This window comes from Parasteatoda tepidariorum, chromosome 7 (assembly GCF_982258835.1).
Source record: "Parasteatoda tepidariorum strain Cologne lab strain chromosome 7, Ptep-v5.0, whole genome shotgun sequence".
Taxonomy (NCBI): Eukaryota; Metazoa; Arthropoda; class Arachnida; order Araneae; family Theridiidae; genus Parasteatoda; species Parasteatoda tepidariorum.
The window spans coordinates 78,137,313-78,163,391 of record NC_141761.1 but is presented as its reverse complement, the minus strand read 5'-3'; the positions used below and the strand labels follow the sequence as shown (position 1 = coordinate 78,163,391).

Genomic DNA, 26,079 nt, shown 5'->3' with positions numbered 1-26,079 from the left:
CGTAGTCTGAAGACAAAGCTAACTGACACCAGTGAAAGCAGTAGCAATGATCTGGAGTCTAACATACAGCAAAACAACATCCTTAATATAACATTTTTAATAACCTGTTTAATGAAAAAAAAACGCAAAATGATCATAACAAAACAAACAAATAAGAACGACATACAACAAAATATTTTTAATAACAACATAACATTTTTAATAATATGTTTAATTAAAATAACTGGTTTCTCATTTCATCAGCGCCATCAATCGTTAAAATTCTCAACTAAATTTAAAACGTGATAAGGAAAATTGGTTTACTGAGCAGAACGGAAACAATCTTTATATTTATCATTATATCTTATTTTTACATTCGAATCCTCTGTCATTTCTTAAGGACGATCGATAAATGTAATTTGTTTATTCACTTATAAGGTTCGACTTGTGTGCAGTTTTTCCCCTTTTAAAAATGAACATTTTAAAACATAACTTTCAAAAAAAGAAACAAACATTTATTGAAATATTATCACTGGAACTTCTCATTGCGGATAGGCGTTTTATGAACTTTGTTGATTGAAAACATGTTGTAGAAATTCACGAAATCATAAAGGGACCATTTTACCTGCCCTTGTAATATAATATTTGAGTAACATAATAACATTTAAATTAAAAAATATTTGCATTTTCAATTAATATAATAGATAATGATTACAACTTACTTATCAGTGGTACTTGGTAACATTGTAAGAATTATGCCAGAGTTGTCCTTTCCCCCCACTATAAAAAAAAAAAAAAATATTAAATGCATATTTCTACCGTATAGTTATTGTATAGAACTTTTAAATTTGTATTTTTAAAAAAAGTAGCAAACACATATTGGGGAAAGTGGGGTATGATCTGGTAACTAAGATTCGAAGGACTGTTGAAGCTGAACTGTTAGACCTACAAACTGTCAAATGTAATCAAGAAAATCATTGTTTGGTTGCGTACATTAAATCATTCGGGCTAAATCCTACTGGAATTAGTTTTTTTCCTTTTTTAAATGGATTCTTTTCCTAGAAAAAGTCAAATCATCTGGTTTTACCCTTCTAGTGAGATAAAACAGGGTACGCATGTCAACTCTATGGAAAATTTAGAAAAACTTGAATTTCAGTGAAAAAGTAGCAGACATTTCTATTTTATATCACAATTTAAGAAAACTATGCATGAAATTTACATGTGATGCTACTAAAGGCGAACTCAAGGGAAGGGACACCTTTGTCGGGCCCTCGGCAGTTTCGGGCTCGAACAAAGTCTCTTACAAAAAATATATTGTTTGATTATTAGTTTTCCAGAAAAAAAAATTGCGAAGAATTTCCTTATATCTATATAAGAACTACAATTTTGTATAAAGGGTCTTCAAAAATTCTGCAAAATATGAAAATAAGGCTTTTTTGCTTTGAGAAAGGAACCCGCAATAAATTTTGTCCTATTACCCGTAATTCCCTTGTTCAGTTTTGGATGAAGTTATCTTCTTCCTCTGCTGCACTTTAGCTTTCGTGGGCCCAGAGTAGACTAACATCAAAGGGGTGGGAGCGAAACCGGGTCTAAATGTAATAGAATAGGGCTATTATTGAACTAAATTCTTAATACTTGTTAAGGTATGAATTTTTAGTAAACGTATAATCAAAACGACTAAACAAAAATTTTTATAATTTTATATTTTATTTTATAACCGTCATGAAACAACTGACCCAAATTTTGAATTTACGACTACGAATGTTCAACTCCGTAGATTTGTAATTTTGATCCCAATCCAGAAGACAACAGATCAAGTATTAGGAGAAATTTGCCTCCGTGGAGGACTCTTTGATGGAACAACCCTGCATTTGCGTTACACGGAAAAGAAAACCACGAAGAACTTCCACAATTAGCCTCTAACCCATGATCCGCGAATAACTATGGATATTTTACTTCAGCACTGTAGTCGGTGCGAACTAGGTGCGGAATTCATATCGACCCGCCATCGCTGGGGTTCGAACCCGGTTCACCTCATTGAAAGGTGAGCGCTCTATCCCTGAGCCACAACGGCTCCAATTTTTTTTTTTAAACAAGGCTCTAGCTTAATAACAAAAAACATTAGAGACTTGACATAGTAGAACAAACTTATGTGCGCATGCTCCGAAGTTAATGAACGAAAACACGCCAATATAGTAGGTAATTTTTCTTGACAAAAGTAATTCAGAGTTTTTCAGCTAGAAAACAGTATTAATCCACACACCCCACAGCCCGGTCTTAACTTACTCTTCCCTATTTTGATCAAAATATACTCCGTCTACAAAAATACATTCCTGTATTTTTTTTCAAAAAAATATCGGTATTCCAGTTGTACAAAAACTCTCTGCTAGCCAGTGGAGGATAAGTCTGAAAAATATGGTAGAAGAGGAAAAGCCTCAAATTTTTCTTTAAAATTTAATGCAGCTCTAAAACTTTAAATTTTCACGAATACAATTCTGTATGATATGCTGATATAGGATAATCTCCAAAATTGAAAACGAATCGCTCTAATAGTTCTACGAAACTAAAAAAAAAAACTAAAACGACTTTTGTTTTAATAATTGATTCTCAGAAACCAATCAGCCAATTTCGATCAAATGTTTTCATAACATAGATTAACATGTTCTTCGAAAATCTCTAGTTCATGTGTTCGTTGTAATAATTATAGTTCTGAGCCTTTTCTTTATTTACAATTACAAAAAGATGGAATATTTCTCAATCAATATCGTTATCGATAGCGAGCAATATCGCTGTCAAATTGATCGCTATCAAGGACACTCGATATAAAAGTAACAAGAACTAATTTAATGAATTAATACAACTACGATAAAACACCCAAAAAACCGAATTAATTTTTTAGGAATCATAATGTATGGTGAAAAACGCCTTCTTTCTTTCTTGAATTGAAACACATACTTGCCAACTTTTAAGCCCATCAAAGAAGCTTTTACCTGGTTGTAAAATTTTTGAATTTTCAGAGGAATTTTGCCTTTTTTCATTGACAGGCCTCATTCTGTTTTTTATTAACGTCTTTCTATTAAATGATCAACGTCATTCTAATGAATTTATGAAATTCCCAAATATTAAATCAAATTATTGCAGCCACATGAAGTAAGTTCAATGGTTTTGTTTTATATGTTATGTAGAAACTCTTTAGTAACCACAACGCATTAAGAAAAAACCTTTGAAACTCAATACAATACTGAATTCAATAAATTGATAAACAAATAATTGATAAGAGACAAATAAGTAAGTGAAAAATATAAATAATACTTACTGATAAATTTTTCAACGTGGGCATAGTGAACTTGTAAAACTAAAAAGTTGATTCCAGTATTTCTGCCAACTTTGAAAGCAACTCCTGCAAAATTAAACATTGCTCGAATCATGAACAAGTTGGAATGAGAAAAATTTACTTTAAAAATTTTTGTAAAAGTTTCTCGTAATTTCATTTTCTTTAGACTCTAAGAAAAGTATGCTAAAGCTTTATCAGTTTAAAATGTTTCCGGTTTTTTTTTTTTTTTTTTTTTTTTTTTTTTTAATTTTGACTTGTTTATCAAAGTTTTATTTGAAAAAATTTATTTCGGTTGGAAATGAAAAATGTTTTAAACTTTCTTGGCTTATTTAATAGGAAAATGTCAGAATAATAATTTTTTGAAAATAATCGCTATAAATCCGGTCCTGTTTGTTGTGTACTGACGATGTTTTTTGAGTATCTATAGAACGTATCGATTGAATAAGATGTAAAATATCTATAGAATGACGAATCTATAAATGCTTTCCTATTTGTTGTGTCCTGACGATGTTTTTTGAGTAACTATAGAATGTATCGATAGAATAAGATATGAATATCTATAGAATGACGAATTTATAGAATAAACAATAGTGGCTCTCAGTCATCAATTTATTATAACTGCAATAACAAATAGAAATTGGTTTGACTGGTGTTTGAATCCAGATCGGGGTAAAAATGAAGGGTTCGGGATATTGTGATAAGCCACATGCTTTTCTGTTCATTCAGCATTACATTTTTTTAAGAAATAGCATTCATTATTAACAATTGAGATGTTCAGCTGAACAGCTCAATTGATAATAATGAATATTTTTCATTTCACTTTCGTAAACAACATATTGCAACCGCATGAACATGTGGTTGAAATATGTTGTTTACGAAAATGAAGTGAAATATGTTGTTTTGTGGATGAAATATTTAAGTATTATGCTCTAAAATTAACCATTAGTGTAAGAAAACTGCACAGAAAATACAATGAAATAATATTTCTTCGATTGCTTTTTTTAAATAAAATAAATATAATAATTTTTAATAAATTTATTTTTTATGAATATTATATTTATTATAATTATATTTATAAATATTAAATTTCTAATAGGTAATATTAGACTTTCGATACTTATAATATATTCAGATAAGCAGAGGAATGATTATGGAGCGAAGGTGGTCACGTTTACTAATAACGAAGAGATGTTTTATTATGTTTACAATCAATTGAATTCTCAAGCTATTTTCAGCAAGAGTATTTTTTCCTCTTAAATTTTATGAAAATTTTTTTATTGTTAAAAATCTTAACACGTGAGTGAAAAAATATCCTCTTTAAATTTTTTGAGACTTGTATATCATTACAAAATTTCACAGCGTGAAGTGCTACCACATACTCTCTGTTTAACTAAAGAACTACCCCCACCAGATGTTTAGAGTACTATCGCCGGCTTTCGCTTAGAGCTATGGTCTGGGGGTTAAATTATTTGAAGTCTTAAGTTGAAGTTATTTAACTAAAATGAATAAACATTTGGGACTAGTTTAGTTTAGGTTCGACAAAAAAAGTATCAAAAACTACCTTCTTTGAAATGAGATTTTTCTTTATTCCATTGGGGCAAAAGACTATGCCGATAAGAGCTCGTTTGACTGACAGTTTTGTGAGTACTCTCTGCTTGTTACGAGAATTCCTCCAGACATTAGACTCCTGTGCTGGCAATTACTATCGTTACAGATATAAGTCACTTTAATAGGGGTGTGCAGGGGCGGATCTACTTAAGGGCTTTTTGGGCTGCAGCCCAGGGCCCCGTGGAAACAAAGGGCCCCAGTCCCCACTGAAAACAATAGGCGATATTTTGAATTAAAAAAAATATCTAATATTAAAAAAAAATAATATTATAAGGTTGGCAACCCTGAGATCAATCATCCCATGCATGTGCGCGTCTATCGAACGGAACGGGGAATTACCCGTCGCTTGTTTTTGGTCAGTGTATTTTTTCGCGTCTATTACGGGGGACTTCCGCAGCGTTGCTTAACGCCCGACGTAATTTTGTTTTTTTCCGCACTTATGTTCTCGTCGTCAAAGTGACAAACTTGTTTAGTTTATTAATAACTGTCTTGACTACCAGAAACCCTCTGATCCCACTGAAAACTATATTGGTGTTCAGCAATAGGACGGTAATAACGAGGCGGAAAGAAATTTAGAGAATATTAAGTTTGAGTTTGAGAAATATGTTGACGTGGGCTTGTGGCCAAAATTGCTAAATAATGATTTTATTAATGACATGCTCTCACATGAAATGACTGACTTTTAAAATAAAGATCCGAAAAATATTTATTCAGCTTCAATAAAGAAATACAAGGAACAAAACAGAACATTTTCAAATAGGTATTTCATTAAGAAAATGAAAAATGGTCAATCACTGGAAAGAATTTGGTTATGTTATTCAACCAGGGTTGGTACGGTACTGTTTTGTTTGACTTGCAAACTTTTTTCTAAAATCCCTTCTCATTACAGAACCGGATTTAAAAGAGACACGCTAAACGTTGCGTTGGATAAGCTGATTATGGATTTAAACAAAAGGAGCCAAGTCTATGAGATGTATAGTAAGAAATTCAAATTTTTAATGGATTTGCAAGACAAAAGTATGGAAAACATAGATCTGGAAAGTGTACGTAATATTGTTGATTATTATCCAGATGACGTAGACGAGCATTTAGTGAATGTGTGCATTCGGTTAAAATCTTATTTACTTCAGTCTAAGTCAGAGTCTTACACCTCTTGCAGTGAAATTTTTATGCTAATTCATGAAAAGAAATTTGTTGATGTTTTCCCAAATTGCTACACTATCTTAAGGATTTTTTTAACTTTGCCAATCACTAGCTGTGAAGCTGAGCGCTCTTCCTCCAGGATGTCATATATAGAAAACAAATATAGGACAACAATGTCGAACCATCGACTAAATCATTTATCAGTTCTTTCCATAAATTGTGATTTAACGAAGGACTTACAATGTGACGAGCAAATAAAGAAATTTGCAGCACAAAAATGCAGAAAGTTGCTTTATATGATTTATATAACATAACTACACATAACCTGTCAATTTCTTTTGCAATAATGTTGTACAGTTGCTGTTTGTATAGACCAGGGGTCGTCAAACTTTTTTGATCATCGACCCTTATATAATTTTTGGAAAACTTCATCGACCCCCATAAAAGTAATTTTCGGTTAATTAAAATAAAACTCTATTAGATACGTGTTTGTGCATTTATTTTATGATTTTAAACATTTATTAAAATAATAGTACATTGTGTAACTATAGTTTTATGAAAAATATATTAATGTTGAAATTTAAATACCTTAATATTTATTAAATAAAAAGTAATTTTGAATAAGTAGAAATAATAAGTAAAGTAACTAAAGATTTATTGCTTATTAATCAATGAGATGGGTGCGCAGGATGTTTTTTTGCAAGGTTCGCTATATTGATTTCAAAATTGGTCAATTTTAATTTTTGTTGAAATTTGTCAATTTTGTAAAAAAATACAAAGAGTGCCATAGTTTTGTGGCGGGATGTACATTAATTATATATTGCTGCCATATTATTAATGCTTACCTTCTTTTTTTACATGCATTGATAATTAAAATTGATATCTAAACTAAACGAATGGTTTTATCGAAACAATAACTAATTATCCAAAACTATAAAAGTTTTAATAATCACACTGCAAATATTCAACACTGTTTACAGTTTGCAAAGATAGCTGAAACTGCGTATGATATTTGCGTTTGTAACGTCAATGCTCGTCACACGTGACATTTGGACAAGCGCACATATGCTTATGACTTATAAACCAGAAGTGCAGAGTACGTGCCACTGCGCGCTGGTACGTAAATACTTGTTTCACCCAAATAAATATACGTTTATTAATTTATGTTATATGAAGAAACTGATATTAAGTCAATTATAAAGAAATTCACAAATTTTACATACTTAGTTAGGTATGTGTGATTGGTGTATAAGGAACTGTTTTTTCTTCAACCCCCAGTCGACCCTTCAGATTCGGATCGACCCCCATTCGACCCCCTGGCTCAGATCGACCCCCGCTTTTGTTAAATAGACCCCTGGGGGTCTATATAGACCACTTTGGCGACCTCTGGTATAGACAAATAAAAATAAATAAATAAATAAGTAAATAAAATTATTTTATTGTCCTATTTTTTTCTATATACTTATCTACTTCACTATAGAAAACAGTTTTTTGACAAAATGGCTATTAGGGCCCCAAAGTAGTTTCAGCCCAGGGCCCCACAAATTCACGATCCGCCCATGGGGGTGTGGAGTAAACATTTCAGCATTGGTTTAGGATAGAAGGGTCAGATTATTTCCTCATTTATCCCTCATTCGTAATTATTTTACTCCCGTTTCTATTGCAGTAGACAACATCAGATTTTCGGTCGGGAGGAGTTCTCGTGATAGCTGAATAGTACACCATTCGTAGTCTTAATGAATATTTATGTATAAGAGAAATGCGTGCAATGTAACATTATTTGGCACGCTTTACGGAATATTTTAGTGAGACTTTTTTCGAGTTTAAACCAAAATGGTTGTTACGTGATGCCTATTAAAGCATATGTCACATAAATATATCCTTAGTCTAAAAGTTTAAAATTATGTAGGTTACTCACCATCGGGTAGAGATAAGGGCGGAGCATCTTTAGCCCATGCATAAATTATCTGAGAGCCTGTATTGCATGTCGGACCTTGTATGTAACTATTCTTACTTCCGCTCATCTCACCGCACTCCCAGACAAGTCTAGGCGTGTCACGTTCCCAACGACCAGGAATTTCACAACCATAAATAAGGATATGGTGCGCCACGTGCATTGAAGCATTTGGAGTGAATTCAACTTGAGAAATAAAATGTAAAATGTTAGCTTGATTAGAAATCAAAGTTAAAACTATTTTATTTGTTGAACAAGAACAATTTAAATTTTTTACTAAAATGAAGTTTGATTGAAAAGTAAAATAAAGAAACTTCGATTGAACTATGAAACAAGATTACCAATTTATCATAATTTTTTATACCACATATATAATTGTCACATATAATAAATTAATGCTAATGGCAATGGATATTTTAGAATAAGAAAAAAGTAATGGGCATTCTAAGTCATTAACAAAATTAGCGTTCAATAGAGAAATAAGTTGAATAATAAAAATTACAAAAACTGCGTTTTTCAAGTGGACTAAAAAAAAATTCTATTTCTGTCAACCCTTCAAGAACATGTAGGGCGCTTCACTTGCAAAAGACATGGGGGAGTGAAGATAGAAGTTTATTGTGAGAGCAGTGTGCCCTACAATTTTGGTTATTGATGTGATGAAAATCAAATTATTTTATTGTTTTTAGCCTAATTAAAAAAAAACTAGTTTTTAAAATGTTTATTTATTCTTTATCTTTTAAATTAGTTTGCTAATTCGAATATGGAACGTAGTTGTAATTCCGATTAGCAGTAAAATGGCTTAAAAATTTGCTTGCACCATTTAGGAAACAGTTTTATTTTGTTTTGACATTGAGTGTAGAGCTCCAGTTGAAATTTGAGAAATCTAGGTAGTCATAAAGGGATCGAAATTGTGATTGACGATAAAATTTACTCTTGTGATAAAAATTGACAATGCGGCAGTGGCTCAGGATGTATAAAGCTCGAGCCTCCCAATGAGGTAAACCAGGATCAGATCCATTTGGCAAATAAAGACACCAAAACTTTAGCTCTGTAACTGTTATTTTTTGTCTAAAAATTACTTTTTTGACAGGTAAATATTTACTTCAAACAAAATATTTTACTAATTTTGCTAAAGGAAATAAATGTTTAACCTAAGATATACATTTGCTTACTATTACATATATTAAAATGGATTTAGATTTTTTATTAATATGTATTTTTCAAATTTTTTTTAAAAACTATAGACCTTTTTTTGACCATACAGAGATTACACTCCCAGGTATCCAATCACCTTTGGATGACACTATAACGTACACAATATTGTACAAAGTAGATCATTAATTTTCTCTCAATTGTAAGCAGTCAGAAATAAGGCTAATATTAATAACTTACCAATATATTTAAAGTCTGTCTGTGGCATTCGAAAAGCTGTACATAAATAAGTTTCTTTCTGGAAAAAAAGGGAATAAAAAAATTTTCAGACCAGTCCTCAGTTTATTTAAACAAATAAATATGTACTTAGAAAAAGGATAAAAATTACGTAGGAACAAAAACATTATCTTTTTTTAATCTTAAAAAAATCATAAACAATATAACATAATAATTTTTTCTTATATCAATTAAAATGCTTGGATAAATTAAATCTTTTCCGCTTTAAAAGATTTTAAATGCGGAAACAACGGAAGCAGCAAAAATAAAAAAGGTTGAAAAAAAGACGATCATTTCGGTACCTCACGCAAACAATATCGAAGAAAAAATACAAAATCAATTGAATTGATTTGATTCTGTATTTTCACTTCTTTTTATGTCTCAGAATTGATTATGGTACTAGTTTACAGTATTAAAACGACTTTTTGAGTTAACCGATTCTCTTTTTTTTCCTCCTCACTCTGTATTTCGATACTAATGATAATTTTAACGTTAATAATGTTTATTTGTGAAACATAAAATATCGAAAAAATCGCGAATGGCTTATGTTTTGTGTTCTAGAAATGATTACAAATAACACAATACTGAAAATTTCTTTAAGCAATTATTACTATAGTAGTAATCCGCTTATTTCTCAACAGGGTTATTATTATAAAAATATATTAACATATATTGATTCCATGGTAAATAGTCTTTTAGTTTAAGAAAATAATTAAAATCATTGGATTATATGATATATTTTTTGAATACGTTTGTATAAAAAATATAATATTCATACATAAAACATTCATAAAACATTCATAAATAAAACATTCCAATAAATATGATAGTTTATTAAAATAATAATTTTCTTTTAAATATTAGCTCATAAGAATACAGATTTTATTTTCATTTCAGTTTTTTTTCTTTCTGTTTTTCTTTTCTTTCGGTTTCCTATTACTCACCATAATGTCATAATGAGTTTTGGATAACATATATATATAATAGTTACACATCAGCATTAAATGCAAAGAAAAACAATAAAATATAACTTTTTTTGAGTAATATTTATGATCAATTAGACATTTTTGGCATTTAAAATAAACCATTTTGCATCTTCCATTTTGAAAATTGAAATTCTAACCTTAGATTCTTAATCAGCGTTCTCGAAAACACTTATGTAATTTTTAAAAAATATAATTGAAGTATGAGTTTTGGCAAGCTTTTAAGGAGTTGCGCAAATATAGATGGTGTTTGAAAAAATTTCTTTTGATGACTTTAATTATTAATCAAATAAGATTGAAAATTTGTTATGTTTTATATATTCTTTTTCTTCATTAAATTGTCAATTAATAACCATGGGGCATATTTAGGGGAATTAAAGCTTACGTATTTAATATGTCTTGGTACTATCTCATATTAATCTTTGAAGAATTTGCAGATTTGATAACATTTTTATTATTTAAAATAACACTACGGTGCATTTTAAGTCTTGCCGATTCGGCCGATTTTTAATAATGAAACCGCCAAAAATGATTGATGTAAAAATGATAATAATAGAAAATGAAATAAAAAGACTGCTATTTCCATACAAAAAATAAGATATTACGAATTTCTGTGTATTATGTTATCATCAAGGAAATATTCTAGAAGTGTTCAAAGTTCTTATCTAGAAACGATACTTAGGATCAGTTTGTCACATTTGGAAAAAGAGTGAGTTATCACTATGTGTTCTAAACTCTTATTCTTCTTCACAATAATCACGCAATTTGAAAACTATGTAAAAAATTTTTGATAATTGCTGTCTTAAATTGACTTTTTTCACGCCTTTTTTATGTAAAATTTTTGATTAATAAAATTTAGTAACTGGTAGAAAAAGACTTTAAAAAATTAAGAAAGCAATAAAATTTTCTGATTTCTTTTGGATCAGATCGTGCGATAACTGAAACTAAAGAGAAAATTTCAAATTAAATGAATCTGGAGAAATATGATTAAGAAATCCTAAAGGAATTAAATCTTTGAAAATCCCAACTTTGAATTAAAAAGAGCATTAAATATAAAAATTTCTCCAGAAGCTCAGAAACTTCATAAGTTTGGCACTCATTTAGAGAATAGGCCAAGTAACTAGAGTCGACAGTATGTTACTCTCCATTAACACGAGGCTTAACATCAGGCACGTGAGGTCACAAGAGGAACGAAGATCTGATTTTTAATCTCCGTTTCTCCTTGTCTGCTTTCAGGCATAGTCGGACCAAAGAATATATAATAGATCATTTAAATATTCTTTGGTCAGACGAAGACAACTTCGAGCCAGGCTGGAATTCAGCGCGTTATGATTTGCAATTTGAGTTACGTGGTAATTTTTCGCCTATCCATGCAAGGTGGGGATTATGCAAATTTAACAATCATTTTCAGTGAAGGTGTAAATTTGTCAATCCTTTTTTCAGGGCGCCGGGATAGCCTAGTAGGTAGAGCACTGGGCCCATGTCCAAGAAGCCGTGGGTTCAATCCCAGCCGGCCGAAGACTCCCCGTGTAGTAAATGGTGACTGATGCACGTAAATCAGTCGGGGTCACAAAATCCTCCAAGTTTCCAAAACAAATCAATACCTCTGGGGGTACTGATCCCGGAGATCTCTTGTCTTCTGAATTTGAATCAAAATGACAAGGATACGGAGTTGAACATCGTTAGTCGTAAACCCAGAATTGGGTCGGTTGTTCAACGATTGTTATAAAATATTACATAAAATCCTTTTTTCAAGGCTGAGATAGCCTGGTTGGTAGGGCGTTGAACTCGTGTTCGTGAGCACGGGAGTTCGAATCCAGCCGACCAAATAATCCCCATGTATTAAATGATGACTGGTGCATGTTAAACCCGTCGGGGTCACAAAGTCCTCCAAGTTCCCATAACAGATCAATACCTCTGGGGGGTACATATTCAGGAGTTCTCTTGTCTTCTGGATTGGGTTTCAAATTACAAGGCTACGGAGTTGAACATTGGTAGCCGTAAACTCCAAATTAGGGTTGTCTGTTCAATGACGTTTATAAAATAAAATAAGTTTTTTTAGGCTCGTGACATCTGAAGTCTGTCTTAAGAAGCCTTTTTTCAGTCCTCGTGTAAATAGAGTTTAGAGAATATATACTTAAACAAAGTCAAAGAGATTCACTGTTAAAATTAGGTCGAAATAACAATAATATAAAGAAAATTCTCTTGACAAGCTGATTTCGAATTCACTTTTCAAGAAAATATTCCATTTTTCATGTCGAAGACATACAATGAGTTTTGTTAAAACTATATACTCTTAAGAAGTCTCTCACTTAGTTAAATTTCATTCGTTGATAAAAATGTTAAATGAATCATATTTAAAAAAATATGTTTATAATAGGGATCAGAACTAAACCTACAAACACAAATAAGTCTAAAAATGTGCGATTATTAATTATATATACACTTTTATAAACAGAATATACAGTAAACTAAAAAGAATACCCGCAATTATTCTTGAATAAGCTCATTACCTGATAGAAAGTTTCATACGCTTAAAAAATATGCAAAATTCAAACGACAGTCGACATGTTTCAAGCGCATTAAAAATAAATTCCTATTTTTAAGACTTGACAGACGTTAATGTAATGCAACAAAAATTAATTTGGGAAAAACATCAATTTGCGAGAGAAAAATGGAAAAATAAAAGTAAGAAACAAAAACTAGAAATACCACAGAAGCCAAAGAGAGAGAAAGAAAAAATTTCGTATAAAATTATGCAACTAATATGTATGAAAATTTTTTGATCTATAATTCTTATACATAATAATAAAATATTTTCTTGTTTTCATAAAAATTAGGATAACTTGAATCTAATTAAAAAAATTTATTTCTATGACGGAAGTTATATATGCTTTAGAATTCAGAATAAAACTCAAAATACAAATATTTTTAGAAAGGTAAATGAGAAAAACTTTCACCTTTCTTATACTGCATTAAAATTTATTTGTATGAATTTAAACTTTTATTAAAATATATGTCTAAATTATTGCAGTGGTGTTACTTTACAAAAGTTACTTGAAATATAAAAGGTAAAGTTGGCAATGGAAAAGGGAAAAATAAAGTTAATAAACACTTTTGTTTCTTCTGATTCACGTCTGGAACATCTTGAAAATGGGCGCCTGTTTTTGAGCACTTGAAACATGTTGACTGTTATTTCTTATTTGCGAATAAAGTAAGCAAACAATGTTTAACCGCTCCAGTTTCTTGGGATTATTCCTCTAATATATTGCATTGGTCAGTTTTAGTTTCCCCCATTTCGCCCAGTTTTTTCCAGTCTCCTGAAAGAAACAGGATTTTTTTTTCCCAAAAGAAATCCCAACCCCGTGTAAAAATAAGTTTATGCAGGAGGCCTAAATTTTCAACGCTTCAAGTAACTTAACTATTGAAATTAATTTTAATTCTCTAAAAGTCTTCCTTTCAACCACATTCTTTAATTGTAAACCTTCTTTTATTATAAACCTACTTTTATTATAAACCTTCCTAGTTTATTCAATAAGCTGTTTCTCTTATTGTATAACCGTCATTTTTTTTATTATTTAGCCCGTGATCAAAATAAACAAACAGCATAAGCAAATGTTACGTGCATTCCCCAAATTACGTTTTTGTGTTTGCTTTCATAACTTAATCATTTGAGCATTTTTAGAAGAAAAAGATAAGGATAAAAGTAGAACACAGGAAAATCCCACTAGTTTTTATCGCTTCACTTTAACTTAAATAGTAAGTGGTTAGAAATTTATCTTAAATCCCTTTGCTATCAATGTATAACTGATCTCTGATTCCGATTTGAGTCCATGTAGATAACTTTTATTGATATAAACAGTAAAGAACGCAGATTGCTTCATTTTACACATCGTCATTGATAATGAATATTCTCTCGTCTCAATCTAATATCAATATAAATATTAAAGTGTATTAGTGAAAAAAAATTGCGATGAGCTTTAACTGAATTATTTTTTCCAATTTTGGTACCGGCTGCTGTAAATATTTTCTCCGTTACAATTTTAGTAAATCTTTCAAATACTTCTCTTATATTCTTTGAATTTATCCGTGCATTATAGCATGCTTAGCTTTGATATATTTCATTTAACTATTTTTCGTGAATGAAAATAACAGAAAAAATAATTGTTGGTTTCATTTAATAATTTTAAAATATTAACTTCTGTCATATTTATTTTGTATATAATATATATCTGGTATATTTATTTTGTATATACATATATTTATTTTGTATATAGTTTATTTCATTCTCACAATCTAAAAATTAATAATTATTTTAAAGAATAAGAAAAATGTTTATGAAATGCATTAATATGTTAATCTTTATTTATTATCATTATAGTTAATTTTAATTTTACAATCTAAAAATTAATCATTGTTTCAAAGAATATGAAAAATATTAATGAAATGCATTCATATGCTGAATTTTATTATCATTATAGTTTATTTTATACTTACAATCTAAAAATTAATCATTGTTTTAAAGAATATGAAAAATATTAATGAAATGAGTTAATATGTTGATCTTTATTTATTATCATTATTAAGAGTTCAATTTAAAAATTCTCTACAGTTATTCTACCCGATAAATGTAAAGTGAATCTTTAATTAAAGTAACATGAATATTTTTTTTAAATAACATTTTTTGTTTAGAAAGTTATTTATGCAAGATTATTTTCTTGAAAAGTCCGCGACCCAAGGATAATTCAAAATTTTAATTAAATATGGATTATTACTTGAAACGTAGCAAAAATTTGGGTTTTTAAATTAAAAAAATCAGATAAACAAATGGTTAATTAGGAGTGTTGTTTATAAATAGAATCGCATGTAATAAAATGAATAATTTACAATAACATAATTGAGAAACTATATAATATTAGGAATAACTAACTACTAAGATTGAGATTAATAAATTAAATAATAACATATTTTATTAAGTAATTTATACTATTAATAGCTAAATAAATATATAATAGCTAAATGAATATATTCCTGTTATACTACGCGTTTAGCATGTATAGATGTAGAGTTTAATAAAAAAGTAGAGTTTAGTAAGAGTTGTAAAGTTTAAAATGTACAGTTTAAAAAAAATATTTGGGTTGCATTTTTAAAGAAACTGTAATGACCTCAACTGTAATGTAGAATATTAAAATACAGTTGTGCTGCGCGTTCGGCTTGGTAACCATTAAAGGTTATATTTTGTACAAGAAAATTTTAAAAGGTGATCAAGTGGGTCCCCAAAGGCGGCTAGTAAAATATATAGAGAACTGAATAGAAATTTTAAAAAAGCAATATTTTTTTATTATTATGACAGGGAAAAAAAGTGTGTGTGTGTGTTTTTTTTGCTCAAAATTTTTTTTAAAAAATCCGCTGTGAAAAGTTTAATTAAATCAATAATTTCTTTAATAACAAATATTTATTTACTATCCATTATCGATCAACAAAGTACAAATGGAATTGAATAGCTATTAGGATTCAATACATGAAGTATTTAAAAGAGAAAAAAAATTACTAAATAATTCTTGCTTTTCTCTATGAAATTTTTAAACGACTACAGTTCATACTTAAAAACGTTACACTTTGCATTTTTTTGTATAAAATATCGTAATAATACATTAAGCTCTAAGAAATATGATATACAAAATTGTGTTTCAAATATGAAAATTAATGTATATGAAAATTAATACAAATAATACAAAAAAAATTTCATTTTTAAAATTTTTTATTTATTTAATTTATTTATTTTTAAATCTCTACTTAGAATAGAATCTGGAATAAGAACAGTGAGAAGAAATGAGTTCGCATTTTTATAAAAAATATTGATTCAATCCATATGTTTTCATAAACATTAGAAACAATTTATATTAAATAATTTCAGTAGATATTTCTTAAAAATTCATATATTAAATCTTTAACGATCAAAACAATTCAGTTCGTAAATTGAAAAAGATAACAATCTCTCAACAAAAACAAAAACCAAAACTACAAGTCGTTAATCTAGGCTTAAACAACTCACCACAACAGGTTGAACATCTGGCATTAGCAGAGGTAGATATTTTCTGCCGTCGTCATTTGGTTTTACTTGTCTTGCAGTAGTCAAATAAAGAATTGAGAATATAATTTTAACTGCATAAATAACACTTAATAGCTTCATTTTGGAAATTTATAGAGCAAAATTTATTTTAAATGACTAGAAGATAGAGAGCCTTCATCGTCTTTGCAGAAGATTAAAATCGATCAGAAGCAAAGCCAGTTGCCGGGCAACCGTGACGTTTTTGGAGGAAGTGAGATGGCACCACGTCATTGCGGAAAGTTCCATACGTCACTTCCGTAGAAAAACCGTCCGGACATCTGAAACCTGTTCAAAGAAAAGTAGACAGTTATTGACACAGGTAAGAGGCGAAGGACAATAAATAATAATAAAAATGTGTCTGAGAATGCTTTTAATTTAAGCAACACGGATTAGTTTGAAACTAATTGACCTAAGCACTCCACTTAATAAAAATTGCCATGATTAAATAAAAATAGTAATATTGACATTTGTTTATATTCTTTTTTTTTTTAAATACATAAATTTTAAAAAATGTTATTAATCTCGCTTTAAATTTTTGGTTGTGTCATCTTATGGAGAATGGAATTTTTCGGAGTTCAATTGATTGATTGATTTACTCTATTCGATTGATTTATTTACTTTATTAATTTAAAATAAGTTAATTTTCCAATTTTTTTGTCGAACGTATAAAATCATTACAATTTCTAATTTATGGGGGACAAATTCGGAACTGAAATATTCAAGAGAAGAATGTCATTTATTAAACATTTTTTTCTGGTGAAACTGATTTAAGTTTTGTAAATGAATAATTGTCCATTATTCATTATAAATTGAAAACTTAACAATGATTAACAATTAACATGATTTTTCACAGTGAACTCTGAGTGTTTGTTTCGATTGCGAAAGAAAAATAATACAAATTCGGGCTATAAATATATGGTATTTACTATTTGCTTTATTTTTATGTATCGGAGAATATCACACGTAAGTAGAGGGTGATCAGAAAAAAATTCCCTGAATATGGATTTTTAGTGACCTATCTGCTTGTCTGAACCGATATAAAATTTTCTGCAGAAGACATATGCTCGAGTTTCTGATTATTTAAAACAATTGAGGTCTCCCAATTACGGTTACATTGAACAAATTTTGAAATTTTCAAATGGCAGCACTTGAGCCGTGCTGGCCTTCCAATTAGGTGAACCGGGTTCGAATCCCAGCGATGGCTGGTCGATACGAGTTCCACTCCCGCCTCGCACCTACCACAGTGCTGAAGTAAAATATCCTCAATGTTAGATGGATCATGAGTTAGAGTCTCCTTACCGACAGGTTAACAGTGGGAGCTTTTCGTGGTTTTCCTCTCTATGTAACGCAAATGAAGGGTTAGTTCCATCAAAAAGTCCTCCATGAAGGCAAACTTCTCCCAATACTTGATCCAGGAGTTCCCCTGTCTTCTGAATTGGGTTCAAAATTACAAAGCTACGGAGTTTAACATTTGTAATCGTAAACCCAAAATTGGGTTCAACTACGGTTATAAAATGGCAACACTTACTTTTTCTCAGCGAAACCTGATCCATACAATAAATAACCTAAAATGATGATGGAATTATATTTTTTATCTCGAATTGTAGCGACGCTAAACCGAGATAAAGAGAGAAAGATGCAAAATATTAATCAAAGAGTTTTTTTTCTTTCTTCTTGATGTTGTAAGAACGATTTTAGTCGACATGAATAGCTGACTTACGGAAACAGTGGCGTAAGCAGAATTTTTCCAAGGGGGGTGTTCATAATTTTCTAAAACTACTAAAAGAAATTCGAATCTGTAATAAAGCACTATTATTTCCCTAATTTAGACAGCTAGACAATTTCGACTTCTTATTTAGACAACATTGTTTAGTTAAATTTTGATTTGATATTTTAAGTTTAAGAACATAATGTAATATCTTCTGAAAAAAGTCCAGTGTCATATGGGTGAAAAGTAACACTTTGAGGTTCACTTTCACATTCATCAGATTTTTTTATGCTAGAAACGTTTTCTTCAACGGAAGTATCACATTTCTGTACAACTGAAAAACTTACATTGGTACTAGATGCTGTCACCTCACAAATTTCAGGTCGAGATTTTTTCTCAAAATAATTAAAAATTGTTAAATTCTTGCGTTTTGACATCCTAAAGATCCAAGAACAGCAAATATATATATATATATATATATATATATATATATATATATATATATATATATATATATATATATATATATATATATATATATATATTGGCACAGAAATATCCGCTATGATACGATCTCAAAGTTTCGAGCTGGAATGAATAACTTCAACGAGCACAGTATCTCCAATGGTATTGCTACTGATTTCTTCACTAGTCGAAATAGTGGCGACGACGGGTTCGGCGATTGAATGAACTTTTTGTTAAGACAAAACAAAACAGATTTAGCGACAAGCTCCGAAACACAAGCGACTAACTTCACTGTACCCCGTTCCCCCTTTTATATAATTTTTCACCACATCTCCAAAATACTCGAATTGTCTCAAAGACGACAGAACGTCTAGGATTCCAGAATCATCGCGTCAAGATCTCGCGAATGACAGCCAGTCTCGAAAACTATACTGGCAGGACAGAAAGGAACCAGTCCGTAACAGTATCACGTGAATTTGGTTTCAAAAGTACAACCCTATTATAGTAAATGTTTTTTGAGTATTCTGAGAAATACCGTGAAAAAAAAAAGTAGGAATAAGGCTAATAAAAATATATAGTCTTAAAAAATATTAGCTCGCATAATTTCTACTAAAATTTTTATTTTTGCCATTTTGTCTGAGCTCAAGGAGGGTGTTTAAACCCCTAAACCCCTCCCTTGCGTACGCCACTGTACAGAAAACATATAAAATATCCTTTAAGTTGATAGGCCTCTAAGGATTTACACACAGGGGACGATTTTTTATGATTATTCTGTATCTGAGAGGGCTCCTTTCAAAAGAGAACAAGGATTTAAAAATTTCCAAAAAAATATTTATTTGTTAATTTTTTTTCTTCAAAAATATTGTTTATTAACATAACATATCAACAAAAAATTTTTCCTAAAATTTTAAATCAATCGGAATCGAACTTAGGGTGAGAGAGAGCCATTGGAAACTTTTCACATTAGTATATATATATTTTTTAAAAGAGTTCAAAGTGTTTTGCATAATCCCATTAAAATTGAGTGTACTCGCTCAATAAAGAATCTCTAGTTAAAGCAACAGATATTTTTTTCCCTCTAAGCAAAATCATTTTAAAAACCTGAAATTTATCGAAATTCGCTTTTTGCTTTGAACGATTCCGCAAAAAATTCAATTTTCATTTTATTTAAACCCTTCACTAAATATTAAGTAGGTTGGAAGAGAGCGTGAAATTTTAATAAGTTCGGTAAATTAGTTGTGTTGTTTTTGAGAAATCGCCCACACCACGATTATACTATTTTAAGGAGTCTTCAAGAATAAATGGCTATTTCGACCATTTTTTCATTGAAAATTTTATATAATGTTGTGCTTTCATATGTTTGCAGTTTGAATGAAAAGAATTCAATATCAAGGAATAATATCAATATCAAGGAATGCCATTAAACTAGATTTCTGTAGTTTTAAAATTCATTTTTGAAAAAGTGGTTGATAAATTTTAAAAGCTTAAAATTTGCATTCGTTTGATCTAACAAAATAGCTACAAAACCTTTAAAATTACAAACTACTGATGCACAGTGAGCAGAAGAAAAAAAAACTGAACAACCTGATTAACTTTTGATCTAATGATTGGTTTTTTACGTAAAAGGGCTCTCTCTTAATGATTCGAAGGAGTGACCACAAATATGCTAATTAATTACTACAGATAATTTATGTTAAAAAATCAGACGCAAAAACGTACTATCTATTAATAAACATGCCTTTTTTTGACGAATTTGAACTCCTGACTTTCTAAATTTAGGAAAAGTTGAAATTTGGGAGATATGTTGGAGATATGAAATTTGGGAGATATATTGGGACATATATGAACAGCCTAATAATTATAATGGCATAATCTTAATTTCAAAAAGAGGTTTTCATGTTTAGAAACTTTCTCTTACTAGTTGCACACCTTAGTTAAAGTAAATGGTAAAATGCAACTATATATTATTACTGAAAAATTACTCCAATCCCTCTAATAACGATCCGTTTTTAAAGACTTGTAAGCTAAAAGTTAAAATTAAGCTCGTCATAACATTAAGATTGAAAAGCTGCTACACTTGAACTTCACACAGTTAATTGGAGAACATATTTCAATACTTTTACCATAAATGGATTTTCCACTATCGGATAATCGGTAAACCATTATAACCCATTGAAGTTTGTAAAATTTCCCTTATGTGGTACACAAATCGAGCTACATTTTAGACTCCGTTTGCGTCAACTGTTCACTATTTTGTGGCCAGTCACAAAGCAAGCATTCTTTTTCTTACATCGAACAAACTGGAGTATTTATAAAGAAAACAAAATTTCCCATGATTTTATGGTTAATCCATGATATTTTTATTGTTAATTATACATTTATGTATAAAATAGCACTAAGTTCCATATTTATTAAAAGTTCTGAGAAGGCATTCCGAGCTTCGATGACACTTGTAATCTATTCAATTTTAAAATAAATTCAATAGACGAATTTGCAAAAACACCGTTGTTAATTTCTTTTTAAAGTTTTCTTTTTTTGAATCTGTCTTTTATCTAAAACCAATTAATTTTGTTTAGTATAAAGTCAACTTTGAGTGACAACACAAAGCATAAAAGGCATTTTTGAGGATTAAAGTGTTTTACCTTTCAATCACACAGAGACACTTTCAAGCATGTTAGAACTTTGTACTAAAATAACAAACAATCCACATCAAACATAAAAGAAAACAAACAAAATTAAAATGTTTTTTAAGTGATTTTGATCGATTATGTTTAAGAAGATAATAAGTTGGAGATACATTATCAAGCCATTTAGGCTTGGTTTGCACTTAGTAGAATAAACTGTTTGTTATTTCGTTACTCTAAATTTGAAAACAGTTATTATAGTATAAACGACCTCATTCCTCAGTTTATTTGGAACTTTACGTTTTGGCTAACATTCTGCTTATATCCCATGCATGCGAAAATTGAATAATGCTGAACAAAAATATGATCGCCTTCATGAATGACAAATCGGAAATTAATGGGAGCATTCTATATTCCAAAATTTTTGATCTTTTTCGACTTACTGGATTGTGTGAAATCAGATGCAGTTCTCCAAATAGGAAAAGCAAAACGCTAGTGGTATTATTAAACATTATTATCACTTTGTATAACCTTAATTGCATTGTTTCGTATTTTTTTGTTCGAGAAAGCTTTTCATTTGTGAAAGCTTTTTCCTTCACCACCACATTGACCCTGGTATTCAGATGGATTTTATTATTGCGCATTAGGAGGCTAAAGTCTGTTTCAACAAGAATAGCATGTTTTCTGGAAAAATTACATCCACCACCAACCATGTCAGAGTCGCAACTTATGAAGTGTTTTGTTCTGTTTATAACTGTAATATTAATAATGCTACTACCAGCTGTTATTATTGGTGCCGCTGTACACTACAATCTAGGACTTCAATACGTTCTTTACGGATACTACGTTAATGAAAAAATTCTAAGAGTTGTTCTTGTTTCGATTCATATAACTTGTACATTAATTATGGCTGCTTTACCATTTACTTTTTATATGGCATATTTTGTTCTAGTTTGCTGCGACTTGAAAAACTTGATAAAGAATATTGAAAACTCAATTTCAGTCAATGATCAAAACTACGACAGATTGTTGACAAATTACAAGATGATTAAGAAAATAATTTCTGATGCAGATAATGAACTATCATTACTAACATTTATTGTGTGCCTATATAATGCATCTGGAATGTATCTTGGCGTAACTGCAATTCTCAATTCATTTGAATACAATGGTATCATAATGCAATACTCAGCGTGGCATTCTTGCTTCGGATGTTTTATAAGTTTTATCACCATTAATGTCTTTGCTTGCCTTGTTGCGGAAGCAGCTGAAAATTTTTCTACTAGAGTTTTGCACGTTTTGCAGACTAAGCGGGCTTCAATTCAAGTGCATTTTCTGTCATTAAGTTTAACACCTTCTTATTTTACTGTTTGGAAAATAGTTCCAATAAATAGAAGTTTCATTATAGGTACTTTTGGAACAATTCTAACGTATTCCCTCTTAATAGAGAGCTTAAAAAGTTCACAAAATTTATAACTTTAACTTAAACTAAGGATAATCTTTGGATACGATGGTTCATTTATTTTCGTGGAAAAATGCTTTTGATGTGAATTGTGAATTACTATTATTAGTTTTGATTTGATATTGCCAACTAATGTTCTTGTACTGTTTAGTTTTTCTCGTATTAAATAAAATAAACAGTATTTAAACTATCGCAATATTTAAAGCGCACAAGGATTATTAGTTAATGATATTAAATGTTACTATTAATCATAAATTAATCCCAAAAATCAGATCAGAACTTTTCAGAATACCTTAAATTCATAATTTATCCTCAGAATTAATATTATCCTAAAAGAAACAGATCAACATATATTAGGTCTGGAAAATTTTATGGTAATCTCTCTACGCTATATCTGGGTTTTTTTATTTGGCTTGTTCAAATTTTTTTAAAAATTTTATTTAAAGAGTTGTAAAAATTAAAAAAGAAATTGAATACGTGATTAGGTGATTATGCACAAACATTGATTTAAATCACATGATTGAGCCTGATTACGAGGTTGTGCTTGGGAGTTAATGTTGCCGCAATTAGACTTGGTTTAGTATCATAGTGAATCAATTTTCAAATCAGAGTTAATTGGATACTGGTAAGCAACGTCACGCGTGTGTGTCGATCCCGATTGGCTTCGGAATCGTGGCATGAACAAATGTGACGATATATCCACGATTACGTCACTTGTAGGTGGCCAATTATATTTGATCTGGAAATTTATTCACCAGAATAATAGACAAAGCCTAACATCTGTAACGTTAACACGCCCCTCTATATGTGGTTTCAGCGGTGTTCTTCTTCTCGTGTTGCAAGTACCTAACTGTTAATTTTCCTTTTATAAAAATAAAATACCACAATTTTTTTTGAAAAAAGCTGATTTTATGTTTGGAAAAATATGAGTGAGTCAGCATTCCCTGCCCTTTAATTTTAAACCATTAGCTTTGTGTACTTTTTTCATCTTTATCTACTTTATTTAACTAATAGATGTAAAGGTATACGCATTCTTATTTCTTTTTTAAATGGTTCTAAATTGCATGTAAAACATGCTTATTTAAAAGCCAGATATGAAATTGATTTTCATCTGTTACTAAACGGCTGAAATACAGAAGTTTATTTTGAGATCTTTAAAACACGATTTGAAAAGATGGAGAAATTGATTAAACTAGTTTTTCGTTCTATCTGAATAAATAATCTTAATTGGATATTCACTTTATTTGTTGCATTATTCTTGGCGTTACTAAAGTATCATAGAATTTTCAATCAAGGAAAATGAAACAACATGTATAAATGCCACGTTTACTATTACATTTTAACGAAGGTATATAAAAGGGAGGTAGTCGTAGTAAGTATATTAGTAACATTTAAAGACGTTTAGCAGCTATTATAAAAATAAAGTTTCTTAGCATCATTTTAATATTAAGTTCGGTGTTTATTTGTGTAAGTACTATAAAAAATTTGAATTATTTATTAATATGGGAATGAAAAGTTATTGCTTAATAGTTTACTTAAAAAAGAAAGTCAGTCGCCATAGCATGTAAGTCAGTAATAAGTACAATGGTATTGTAGATAAGCGAAACAGTAGCACCTTTAATGATTGAAGTTTGGTTTACAAGTACCACAAAAAAAATTAATTTTGGATTATAGGCCTTCTAAGATATTTTCCTTGATAATAATATTGAAAACGTAACATTGTTTGAAATTTTTGGAGCATTGATTTAATTTTAACTCAGTAGATTATGTTTCTCAATTTTTAAAGAAGAAAATAAATAAAAATTATGGAAGATTGAAATAATGATAAAAAAACATAATTATCTACTGTTAGTTATCTCTATAAGTATGAGTTATGGAATGCCTTATGTAGAAACATTTAAAAAAAAAACTGTGCAATAAATTGTTTAATGTAGAGTCATTATGCATAACAATATTTGTTTAAAATATAAGACAAATAAAAACTACTAAAAATACTTTCAGTAACTGTAAGTCAAGAAGCAACCGAAGACGTTTTAATTAAATCTTCTATTATTTTTATTTACAGCTTGACAACGTAAGTATTCTTTAAAACGTAACAGTATTTCTTAATTTCATAATATTATTTTTGCTTTTACTTTGCAGAAACGGTTCATTGTAGACCTCGCCAAAACTTCAGCAATAGGTGTCCTTTTTCAATAGAGATCCTCCACCTACCCCATCAATCATTCAGGTAGGGGAGAAACATTTTGGCGAGACCTATAAGACAGCCCACTCATGAGATTTAACTTCATTTGCTTTCATCCAGGAGTTAGTTGACTGTGAAGTATGGATTGCCGCATGACCTGTTGTAAGATCCAGTCTGTGGTTGTTATAAGAAGGGAAATAGGCAATAAATTATCACCGAATATATTCTAATACATAATTTAATTCATTTCAGTTTGTACAAATGTGATTGGAGTAGAACCGCTTGTTTTAAAAGCGTCCCAAACCATAACGAAACCACCACCAAATTGACGTTTGGAAAATAAGTACTGTTCAGTCCGTAAGTCGTACCAAAATAGTGGTAGTCATTTGTTTCATCCAAATAAAACTTCTTTTCATCAGAAAAAACCACATCACCCCAATTCGTACCTTTCTTAAGATGTTTCTTTGCAAATGTTAAACGAGCATCTTCGTGTAATTTAAGGCTCCTATACTATCAGAGCTGACCTATCAAGTAATATTGGAGCAAACAAGTTCGCAAGTTAACGTTATGTTAGTATTAGTTATGTTACGTGCTTATTTTAGCTCTTTGCTCCAAAAATAAATGATAAGTCGGCCTGTCTAATTCAGGGGCTCTAGTGTAATTTAGTAATCAGAGTTTCCCTTTAATATTTTTAAATTAAATGTTCGGTTTACTACTTAAAGCGTGCGGCTGCTACATGGTGATTGCATTTCATTTTTAACTTCTGCAGGTGACATCTTACCATGACAAGCAAGCTTCAGATTTGTCTTTCTTGCTTTGCTGAATTTTTTTTTTTTTTTTTTTTTTGCCTTCCAATACGCTGTTTACTACCATAGCTTTCAGAATTCCTAAGGTAATTCATTGTAGCCTTAGATCTTTCTATTTTTTTGGCAATCTGAGAACTACTCAAGCCCATTTCTTTAAAACTAAAATTTTATCGATTTAATACTTTTTTCCGAAATGTTTTTCAATAATTATGCCAATTTAGCCATAATTTAGATAATATGCAGAAGAAAATTGTCATGCAAAGCAATTAGGCGCTATATTTAATGCAA

The 26,079-nt window shown here is 29.9% G+C and overlaps 1 protein-coding gene across 1 annotated transcript in view; it reads right to left on the bottom strand.

Annotated features, from left to right (window-relative positions):
- Positions 1–26,079, bottom strand: part of LOC107445310 (peptidylglycine alpha-hydroxylating monooxygenase) — a 56,155-nt gene that overhangs the window by 14,599 nt on the left and 15,477 nt on the right. Inside the window, exons 2-6 of the mRNA XM_016059674.5 lie at positions 16,485–16,826; positions 9,411–9,468; positions 7,983–8,204; positions 3,296–3,379; positions 702–759 (exon numbers count right to left, since the gene is read on the bottom strand). Of these exons, the coding sequence (XP_015915160.1) occupies positions 702–759; positions 3,296–3,379; positions 7,983–8,204; positions 9,411–9,468; positions 16,485–16,622 (560 nt within the window). The 5' untranslated portion in view covers positions 16,623–16,826. The remainder of the gene's footprint in view (positions 1–701; positions 760–3,295; positions 3,380–7,982; positions 8,205–9,410; positions 9,469–16,484; positions 16,827–26,079) is intronic.